The sequence below is a fragment of the Bos indicus x Bos taurus genome, chromosome 6 (assembly GCF_003369695.1).
Source record: "Bos indicus x Bos taurus breed Angus x Brahman F1 hybrid chromosome 6, Bos_hybrid_MaternalHap_v2.0, whole genome shotgun sequence".
In the NCBI taxonomy this organism is placed as follows: Eukaryota; Metazoa; Chordata; class Mammalia; order Artiodactyla; family Bovidae; genus Bos; species Bos indicus x Bos taurus.
Window position 1 is genome coordinate 58,322,404 of NC_040081.1, and position 11,365 is coordinate 58,333,768.

Sequence of the window (11,365 nt, forward strand, 5' to 3'; positions counted from 1 at the left end):
TTCAGATTAACTACTGCAATGTGCAAAGAAGTGGCCTCCTTATCAGAGAAGTTTACAAATTCTTTAACCACTGTTGGGGTAAGACTGTAATATGGGCTCTTTTTTCCACCTTTTTTTAAGGGAAGGTCTGTTAGGGGCTGTGAGATGAAGTAGAGGACGGAATGCCTTCTTTGATAGCTCCACAAGCAGAAGTGCAGCCAAGACATTTACTAAAATGAGGCTTGAGCATCTTCTTTGGCAACAGGTGGCTCGAGGCTCTCATCCGATTGAGTTCTAGACGCAACCGTATCAGTTATACAAGATATTGGGTGGATTTTCAAAACATCTCTGGGTCTCATTTCCTTCATTTGTTAAAGAAAAAATATCAAATGAAGATTCCTTCTATTACTTAATATCTGTGATATATAATACCAAAATCTCTATTAAAATAATTCATTCTTAATATTCACATTCACTTGTCCTCAAAGCTTATTTTATAAGCCACACAAGCTTTATTGTTACACTTCAACTTTAACCAAAAGAAAAAATATTATCAACCAATCTGTAGAAGTGTTTCTGTTCTCAAAGTAACAAATTTGAGAGGTTTGGCATTCCTTGGAGATGTGGCTTCTGGTTATTTTCTTGAGAAATCAGTCATGTTATATAACTCAACCTAGTGGGACTGGAGGAAACAGTGGAAGTTATTCCTTTTCAAGCTTTCCACTTTTCCTTTAAGGCCCTGGATGCAAGGGCAGATGGTTCTTTACATGAGAAACAGCAAGTTTTGCTTCCTGTCTTAGCTAGGGTGTTTGGGTAATAAATGTATTAGTGTCCTAGGGCTGCCTTGACAAGTACCACACACTGGGTGACCAGCACAACCTCAACTATTTAAATCTGTAAAGCCCTATCTCCAAATAAGGTCACATTCTGATATACTAGAGGTAAGGGCTTCAACATCTCTCTTTGGGGACCACAATTCAATCCATGACAGGCAGTAAAGGAACTTTATTAAAGGTGGTGGAGATGTATGAGCAGCTGTGGGGACTCCTCAGCACAGCTCATGTACCTTCTCTCTGGAGCGTTGCTATTAATATTAATGTGACTCAACTCCAGCAGTTCCCAGTTCTCTCCCTTCAAATTCCAGGATCCTGGGTGAGAAGGTTTGAAAGGCTCAATAGCATGCCTCAGATATCCATCTGGTGTCACCAGTGGTGACCGAGGACAGAGTCATTGCATGTAGACCTACCTGGCTGCTGCAACACACCTCCCCTCACCCCAGGAGAAGGGCAGTTCTCAAAAAAAAAAAAAAAAAAAAATCAGAAATGACTGTGGACTGACTGTCAGGAGATGTGTGCCTCCCACACTTCTGTAAGTGGCTTAGTTAATAAAGGATGAGCTACATACCAATGATTCATTCTGCTGTCAGAGAATATGGTCTGCCTCTCCTATTTTACAAAACACCAGCTTTTAATATTTGTCTGATTTTAAGCCTTCAGCAGCAGAGCTTCACTGTAAGCAGGTAGAGTGAAGGGGGGCTGCAGGTAGAAGCTTATTCATGGAATAGGCTTGATAAAGTGCATTTATGTGCTCAGCATTGTCTAGGTTAACTGATGCTTGTCGACCTTGGTGTTACTGCTAGATTTACAGAGAGGTGTGAAGTCTTAATCAGAATGGAATGACCTTGGTGACTTGGCTTCCCACGGCTCTACTGTATCTTCTTCTCACTCTTTCCACTTTTTTCCAGTTTACTACCTGAGACACTGAGTCCTGGAGGGGTGAACTAATTCACCCAGACTTCTCAGTTAGTCTCTCAACTCCCAGTTGGCTGCCCATCAGACTCAGGAGGCAGACAGCTAACTGGCTGTCTATGGTTTCCTAGTGATGAGGATATATATGTCTTTGTGTATATGTGCTCTATGTTTTTTATGATTCATGTTAAACATGAATTTATTTATTTATTTATTTATTTATTTATTTATTTTTAATTGAAGGACAATTGCTTTACAGTATTGCATTGGTTTCTACCAAACATCAACATGAAACAGCCATGGGTATACCTATGTTAAACATTAATTTATTTACATTGATTGGTAATATTCATGGTATTGCTTTCCATTCTCTTTAAGGTAGTGTATTCCAACACAATGCTTCTCAAACCTTAATGTGCAAGCAAATAACCTAGAGATCTTATTAAATGCAGATTTTGATTCAGTGGGTCTTGGATGAGCACTGAGATTCTGCATTTCTAACAAGCTCCCAGGTGGTAGTAGTGCTCCTGATTCATATCCTACTTTTTCAGTAGCAAAGTTCTAGCAGATAAGTATGTACTTGAATGAATATACACACAAAAATGAATGAATATACACACATATACACATAAAATACACACACACGTGTGTCCAAATGTTTGTATATACAAAATCAGGAATACACAAATTATCATTTTGAAGAAGGAAAAAACCAGATCTAAAGATAGTTTATGAAATGCCATCTCACCACAACAGTACCTCTCATCTTGTGCTATAATAAATCATTCACATCAAGTCATTGTTTCTGTTCTCTAAAAGAGCCATTATTCATAACTTGAAGTTAATGAGTGTATATTGCTCTCCAGACTCTATTTAAATTGCTTGCACATCTCATTGATTCTGAAAGCCAATGTCATTTTATTGCCCTCATTTTGATTATAATTTAGAGGTTTATTGATAATCAAATAAACATGAAAGCAAACCATAATGGATTTTCTGGTTACTTACTAAAATGACTAGGTTTTTAAAGAGTTTTTTCCCAAGACTCCATTATGCTTTCCCCAGTAAGACATTACTTAGCCCTCAGTAGAGTAATGTCAATGAAAGTGGGCTGCTCTGGGAAGATAGACTTCATTTATATCCTTTTGTTTACCATAATAACATTTTTCGAGTACCGTGAGAGAAAACAGCCTATTAAGATTGCCGTCTCTCTTTCTAGTCCCTTTAATTATTTATTGTCTAAGAGTAGACTGAACATTTTAGATAGAGAAGACCGTTGATTAATGGACCAATAGCAGACGTAATAATAATGGTTACGTGGACACTAACACTTTTTGAACACCTGCTTAACACCGAACTCTGTATTCTGCGCTTTACGTATATTTATGTTTTGCAAACTGGAATCTGCCAACCTGTTTGCAAGTTACATTCAAGAGTGTTTTAACTTTGCTGCCAACCTAGAAGACGTACCCTAAAACCAAGTACCTGTGCTTGCATTTAAAAGAAAAACAGACAGACTAGGGCTGGGACTAGGGAGGCAAGTAAAGGTACTTAACCTGTCTACCAAATTTAAGGGGACCATCTCTCAAAAAGAGACAAAGAGACAACCTCAGTCATCTAGATAGATGCAATATTTTAAAAATCAAAATGAACACCAAAAGTCATGATGAACAAAATATAAAAATTTTAAGTAAAGACTGAAGCTGACTCTGTCCAGCTCAATCTCACTCACCTCCCCCTAATCCCAGACCTGCTACAAGATTTGAATGGTTTAAAAGGTCTGAGTTTAAATTTCTAGCTACATGACCTTAAATAACTTTCTCAACCTTCCTGATTCATATTTTCTCATCTGTGAATCAGAGTTATCGTGGTCCCTGCCTACCCCCTAAGATTTCTGTGGAAATTAAGTGAGATCGTGTAGGGGAAGCACCAAGTATGAAGCCTGATGTATAGTAAGCATCCCACTTCTCCCCTTCTTCTCTAAGAGATCCCTCTTAAAGCCAGCGTCTTAACACTTTGACAAGCCTTGGAGTACAAGCACCTAATCTGTCAATTTCATACTTTTGATTCCACAGAGCAACCAGAAGGCCGAGGTCCTTAACCCCATGATCAATAGTGTATTGTTAGAGGTAAGTGGCTGCCCAGAGAGCAAATGCTTCTGAATTAAACCAAATGTTAGAGCTACACGTTTTGTCTTTCTCCCAGGCAGCAAGTATTACTGCAGTTCTGAATTTTATCGTCTACAGTCTTTTCTGAGTACATTTGTATAGTTCAACCAGCTGTAAACCCTCGAGTGAAACAACAATACCTAATTTTCAAGAATTCCTGATTATAAAGAGAAATGCTAAGCTTGCACATTATTTCTGTCGCTGTTTCCTCTGGCAGAAGCACATTTCTGCTGCCAAGTTTGACACCAGATTTAACACTGTGATTATTGGCTGCAACGAGGGATTCTTGCTCAATGGTGATTTTTTGTAAAACTAGGAACTTCCCTCCATTCACAATAAACTTGGGTTTAGCCGGGTCTAAGCTCCAGACTGGCAACAAATGACAGGTAAATATTTAGCATCTGCCCATTCACTAACCAGAGGCAAGATCCTCTGTGACCACTCACTCCATGGCCTGCCCACCCACCAAGACATTGTAACATGGATATGCAGCTGCCCCACACAGCTGTGGCTTTGCCAGAAGCAGCGGTGTAAAATAAAAGAAAAGGGACCTAGGACGCCTCATTCTTGACCCATAGGCGCTGTGTTTCATCTGTGGCTAGTGGGGGAAATGCTTCTATTACGAATCAGCCATAAGGAACTGGCACTTCTGTAGCCCCATGGCACCCAACTGAAGCTGCAAGGTGCTGACAAGTTAAGTCTGAATATAAGCAGTGCATATACAGTGGTTTCTTGCTCTCTGAAGTACCTGTCAAATGCAAAATTTGGAAATTACAAAAGTGAGGGAGGGCTACATATAAATATATAGCAATGCACTTGGGAATTGGGTCTTACCTTTAAGGAAGACTACCATGGTACAGGAGTAACGGTGATGACCCTGTTACTGCTTAAGACTCAGCCTCCCAGAGGGATGGAATTGACATGCAGGGAAGATTCTGGAGGACAGAGCTAAAGGAAATCCAGGCAATCAGAGGCAGAACGTGGAACCTGAAAACCTTTTCCTTGGCCACCCAAAAGGCCTTAGCAGATGAATTACTGTCGGTCATGAAGAGTATGAAGTCAAATCGTTTATTCATTCCTTTGGTGGAAGTTTTCTCCTGTTTTAATTACCTGAAACTTTAAGTGGTCTCTTGTGGAATACTGTCTGTTAGAGCACCCACGAACATGAATAACAATGTCAAATATCCAAACCAAGTGGAGGGTACCAACATGAATGGGAAGATGACAGTATTCAAGGATTTGCCATGAATAATTGCACAATAGCTCCAGTAACCCATTATTGTTTATTCATCTATACATGTTAGTCACTCAGTCGTGTCTGACTCTTTGCCACCCCGTGGACTGTAGCCCACCAGGCTACTCTGTCCATGGGATTTTCCTGGCAAGAATACTGGAATGGGTTGCCATTTCCTTCTCCAGGGGATCATCCCAACCCAGAGATCGAATTCAGGTCTCCTGCATTGCAGGCAAATCCTTTACCATCTGAGCCACGAGAGAAGCCCTTCTTCATCTATAGGTTAGGACAAACTACAGCCTCTTTCATGCTGTGCTTTTGTGTTATTTCAAGGCAATGGGACTGATCTGGAAAAAGGATAAGTAAGACTGGACATAATGGGTATTGATTATACACATAATCACCCTAAAGTGTAAATGTTAGTCACTCAGTCATGTCCAACACTTTGTATCCCCATGGACTCTGGTCATGGGATTCTCCAGGCAAGAATACTGGAGTGGGTTTCCATTTCCTTCTCCAGGGATCTTCCTGACACCAAGGATCAAACCCGGGTCCACTGCATTGCAGGCAGATTCTTTACCATGTGAGCTAAAGGAAATATACCCTACTATACCCTAAAAGTCTATGGAAATGGCTTGCCTCATTATAAGTGAATTCTCCTCTCTGTTAGTGTAGATAATTCAGAGCTGGTTGCAAGCCATCCAACAAAATGTGTTTATATATGCTTTAAGCAACAGCATTAAAAGAAAAATATTCTAAAATAGTGTGGGGTTTGAGGAGAAGAACATTATCAAATGGGAAGAATTGTCAAGCTGGAACTCTGACAGTAACCCCTCAATGAGTTTTCTCCATTCCCAGGGCTGCAATAGCACCACATATATACAGGATGCCTTCCAGCTGCTGCTGCCTGTCCTGCAGGTTTCACACATCCAGACCAGCTGTTCCAAAGCACAGCCGTGACCTGGCCAGACTTCATCGTGTTAAAGGAAACGGTGAGCCCTGTTGCTCCGATGTGCATTTCATGGAAGTTTTCCATGCATCCAGCCACAGACGCCCGTTTGGAAACACTGCAAGCAATTTTGCACAGACAGTATTGAAAATGCAAGTTTAAAGACAGTATCATTTCTCTTAATGTATATGGTTGTTTTTACAAATAATTATGTTTCTTTTATGTTAATTTAAACTTTAACAGCTTTGTATTGATAATTTCCTTTAATCTAGAGTTCACTCACAAATATTCATTTCCATTTTCCTGGTTAAGCATGTTATCTTTGGCAAGTCATGAGCGGACCCTAGACTTTAAATTTCCACTTTAAATTTTCCCATTCTTATAGTATGACTTTAAATCCGTTCTTATAGTGGACTTAGTTTTATTATATAAATGCCATGGGCAGAGATAACACTACTTATAGATTTTTACCTATTATAGTGAAAGGGGAATATAGGTGTCTCTTTATAGTCATTCATTCTTCAAACAAGCATATGTTGAGCTCCTACTGTGTGCTCACAGTAGAAGAACATGATCTCACCCCAGTAGAAACAGATATTCTGAAAGAGGACTTAGACAATCATTCTGAAAATGCTTTACAATACTAATAACTTTTCTAAACCTTAAAAAATTTGACGAACAAGGTAAATAAGTATTTTTTAAAATGTTCTACCCCTCAGCAGATTGGATTTTTTCACATTCCTTGAACTTTTTTATCCAAAACTTTACATATGGGATGAAAATACATATGATAAGGGATACTAAAGAATATTTTGTTTAAAACTGACTTCTTATGACCATAAATACATAATGGCATAATCACAGAGCCGGCAAGTATTTAGATAGAATATTAGAGGGATTACAACACAGTAGACCCCCAGGACTGCACTTTAAAATCTACTACAGTTGAGTCAAGCTATTCCATGAATACACAGATCACACTCCCTGGTGGCAAATGCCATCATTGCTTCTAAAGACAGAAAATATTGATGTGTGGATAAGTAAATGATATTACAATCCAAGAGGCTGCACCGAAGACCCTGCAGCCCGGAGAGGCATGGTCAATGGGCCGTTGTCCCCTCCAGCCCCAGTGCTCACTCTGGGTAGGGGTTTCATACAACATTCTTGCCTGGGAGCCCCAGTGACATCCTTCCCAGGTGCTATCACCAGGGGTCTTACCCAGTGACTCTCTTCTGGTGAAACAAAGCTTGTACGTTAGCCTCATTCATATTTGCTTTTATTCCCCTGGTAGAATAGACCAACTTTTGTTCCATATAGGTAAAGTAGGGATCTTTTCATATCATCCTACTTCTTAGCAATTTATTTTGCAATATCCTGCATTTCATTTGTGAATCTCCTGAAACAGCCAAATGGAAAATATAAGAAGTTATTTATAGTCTGGAAAAAAATTCTCTGTAGAATCAATTAAAGGTGGTTTTCCCTACTTGCTTTTTGATTGCCTGAAATGTTTCTGCTGTTAAATCTCGAGAACAATTAATTGATGACAATGTTGGATTTGCCTCTTCATAAATTTTAGACTTTTTATGTATAGAGCAGAGGAAAGGGTTGAGATTTACAATTTCCTCGTATCAGAGTTTTTTTAGCATCAGGTGAACTTATAGACGTTAACAGGAAATATAAAAGAAATAGATAGTTGCAAAGGGGCTAGAAATTAGACTTTAAGCCTTCACTCATTTAGTGCATAGCAAAATTTTTAATCATGAAATGAAATATAAATCTACAAAAGAATAAGAGAATTATTTTTTAAGTGGTGACATTATTTGCATTGCACTTATATATCTTTTCAGAGAAGGCAATGGCATCCCACTCCAGTACTCTTGCCTGGAGAATCCCATGGATGGAGGAGCCTGGAAGGCTGCAGTCCATGGGGTCGCACAGAGTCGGACACGACTGAGCGACTTCACTTTCACTTTTCACTTTCATGCATTGGAGAAGGAAATGGCAACCCACTCCAGTGTTCTTGCCTGGAGAATCCCAGGGACGGGGGAGCCTGGTGGGCTGCCGTCTATGCGGTCGCACAGAGTCGGACACGACTGAAGCGACTTAGCAGCAGCAGTAGCAGTATGTATCTTTTAATGATAGGATGTGAGGATTGCCAAGTGAAAACACAGGCTGAGAGATGATTCCTGGGGCCTAGCTCCATGGTCTGTGAATTACATTATTTAAGAGAGAATCATCATTTAAAATATATCCACTCTCCAGGATTGCTCTCTTTCAATACTGTTTTTCACCATCACTTTTAAATAATTTCTTCTTTGCTTTGCTTTAAAAGCTAGCAAAGCACATGATCCAGATCTGAGCAAATGTCAATCAGTTACTGAATCAATGATTTAACAGACTTACTCTGAAAGTTTTGTATTCCTTCAATAATCCTTTACAGAAATTGGGTTCATTTCAATCTATGCAATTACCCTGAACATGCGTGCCAGCCTTCTTTTTTTTTTTTCTTACATCAAGTGCAAAAGAAGTTCTAGTCTAAATAATGAATGTGGTCTTGTGCCTATGCTTGTGCCTTATTAAATAAAAAGCTTCAAAAGCATATTTCAAATTCAAAGCAAAATGCGTCCAAGAAAATTGCTTTGGGGTATTGATACATGCAGCTCTAAAGGGCAAAATCCCAACTCTTAGAGGAAAGTATTTAATCCTGAACTTCAGACAAAAGCCTCCCTTTCTTCCGGGTCTCACACTGGGCTGTACATCAAGCCCATGGTTAAATGAGCCATGTGGCTGGATGGGCAACACCAGGGATGAGCCGCTTCAGCTGCACCCACCAAGGGGTGGACCATGGACCTCAGCTGCAGAACTCCAAGGGGAAGAGGCACCTTGGACAGATTACGTCCAGATTACGTGAGAGAAATCTGAACCCAGAAATAAGTGTCTCCTGTGTTTTGTATTAATAGAAGTCAGCTGCCCCAAGGTGATCCCATATCTGGAAAGTTAAATTCTGCACAGGCTGCCAGGCTGTGCTTAAGTTAGAAACAAAAGCAGGCAGATTCCAGTCACAGCCATCCCAGAGCTCTACGACATAACGTCTTAGGAAGTAATTCAGCAAAAATGTGAAATAAGCATGTTTCCCTTCTTTCTTAAAAAAAAAATGTATACATTTGTAATATGTAGGTATGCTGAACAGATGGGGTGGATCATACACATGACTTTATTTCATATTTAATTTTATAAAAGCAGTTATTCTTCAGGGTCAAGCTAGTTTTTTGTAATGTCAAAATTGCCCTTTGATCTTCCTCTTAAGCGTGCCCTGCATTCTGATATTCAGATCCAGGCTTCAACTTGGTTTCTTAAACTGTTGGTTTGTAAAATCACATCAGAAGAAATCATAATGAAAATTCATTTCAGAACTGCAATTTTGCCTTGATTTTGTAGTTGATTAAGATTCAAAAAGCCATCAGAGTGGATTCAGACCAGCCATTCTTCACATTGAAAAAACAAAATCATGTAGTTAACCATTTGTTGTATTTTTCTAGCTATCTCATAACTTATTCAGCTTTATGTTCATTTTCTGTATATTTAAAAAACTTCCCCGGTGGCTCAGACAGTAAAGCATCTGCCTACAACGCGGGAGACCTGTGTTCGACCCCTGGGTTGGGAAGATTCCCCTGGAGAAGGAAATGGCAATCCACTCCAGTACTCTTACCTGAAAAATCCCATGGATGGAGGAGCCTGGTAGGCTACAGTCCATGGGGTCTCAAAGTCGGACATGACTGAGCGACTTTACTTCTGTATATTTGCCTATAATAGATGCTCCACTGCAATGTCTGCTGTTAAACAAATCTGAGTTCTTTTGTGTGTATACGCGCTTAGCTCCTGAAAATCATCTGAGTTAGTCTACCCTTTGGGCATTTTACTTTTAGCAATGATTAGCTTATTACAGCCCAATAGTAAGAAATTGATGGTGTTTCTGATATTTCTGGTGTCTAGAGCCATCATAGACTGGGAATAGAACCTGATTTTGTAGGATAAGAATTTTGTGTTGGAATTAAAGCTGTTACCTTTGTCTGGATCAGAGAGTGTTTTTTCTCTGCATGAGCTGGCAGCCAAAAAGCAATAGGATTATGTCTGCCTGTGGTCACTGCTGACTCACTTGAAGGCCTGTGTCTTCTATTAGTCTCAAATAAATTCCATACTGCAAAAGAATAGTATGTATATTTCGTATATGACTCCCCTGAGAACAAAAGTTTAGGGTGATTCCCACGTGGTCTGTCTCCCTGCCCTGGGTTTTACCACTAGGTTTCTAGAGCTGCCATTTGGCGGGAAAAGTCAGCATAGAAGCCAAGAGCAGATGGATGAAACCTTGGCAAAAAAGCAAAACTAATTCTCTGCCTTTGAGTCCCTGCCATCTTGATCCTTTTTCTCTCTCAGGACTTTCTTGACAGTCATTAAGTGCCTCTCTTCTAAGATAAGCTTTTCACATCCTCTCCTCTTCTTCCCTTTCTCCTTCTCTACATTTATATTCTCCTTCCCCATTTACCTCACCAGAAAACAATCCAGCCAAAAATCTTCAATAATAATCATTAATGTGTATTTACTGTGTGCTGGGCACCGTGCTGATTGTTTTGTATATATCGTCCCATTTACTCTCTGTAAGTACCCTAATGAGTAGATACTACAATTTCCGCTGCCCAAATGAGAACATTTAGATGCAAGGAATTTTAGAACTCATCTAACCTTACACAAGTGGTAAAACAGAGCCAGGATTCAAACCCCTGTCATTTTGGCCTAACCAGTTAGTATTGTAAACTCTTCTGTAGAGCCTCTCAGCAAAAGATAAAACTAACATGTTCTTTTTAGTTATAGCTGAATACTTATGTGTTTAGCTCTCTTTATACTGTGAGGTGGATTAGTAGCTGAAAGATTTGGTCTTCTGCTGTGGTTGTTTCCATGCAACTGAGAACACACCGGGGCCAAAGAGACACAGAATGAAGCCGTGCAAGGTTATTGGGCCCCTGGGTGCTTCTCACAGCAGGCCTCCGCACCTCTTCACAGATATTTACATCATGCAGCTCCCTGGTCAGCATCAGCACTGCAGCCTGTTTCACGGGTGCCTTTGATTGTCCTAAAATGGTTCCATTTCCTCCTCCTCCCCTGTCACTGGTGCCAAGGAATCCCATTTGTAAATCGCCACCCTTCCTGGAAATCCTTAACCCTCTACTACCTACTTGGAGCTTGCGTGGTTTTATGCTTCCCTTGCCTTGAAGATTACCAATTTTAGGCA

At 39.9% G+C, this 11,365-nt stretch overlaps 1 protein-coding gene across 5 annotated transcripts in view; it reads left to right on the top strand.

The window, feature by feature from the left end:
- The window catches only part of FAM114A1 (family with sequence similarity 114 member A1), a 67,716-nt gene extending 59,024 nt beyond the window's left edge, over positions 1 to 8,692 (top strand). For all 5 annotated transcript variants that reach the window (XM_027544273.1, XM_027544277.1, XM_027544274.1 and 2 more), the window contains 3 exons: positions 6 to 78; positions 3,803 to 3,856; positions 5,988 to 8,692. In XM_027544273.1, the coding sequence (XP_027400074.1) occupies positions 6 to 78; positions 3,803 to 3,856; positions 5,988 to 6,089 (229 nt within the window). In that variant the 3' untranslated portion in view covers positions 6,090 to 8,692. The remainder of the gene's footprint in view (positions 1 to 5; positions 79 to 3,802; positions 3,857 to 5,987) is intronic.
- Positions 8,693 to 11,365: the final 2,673 nt, after the last annotated feature.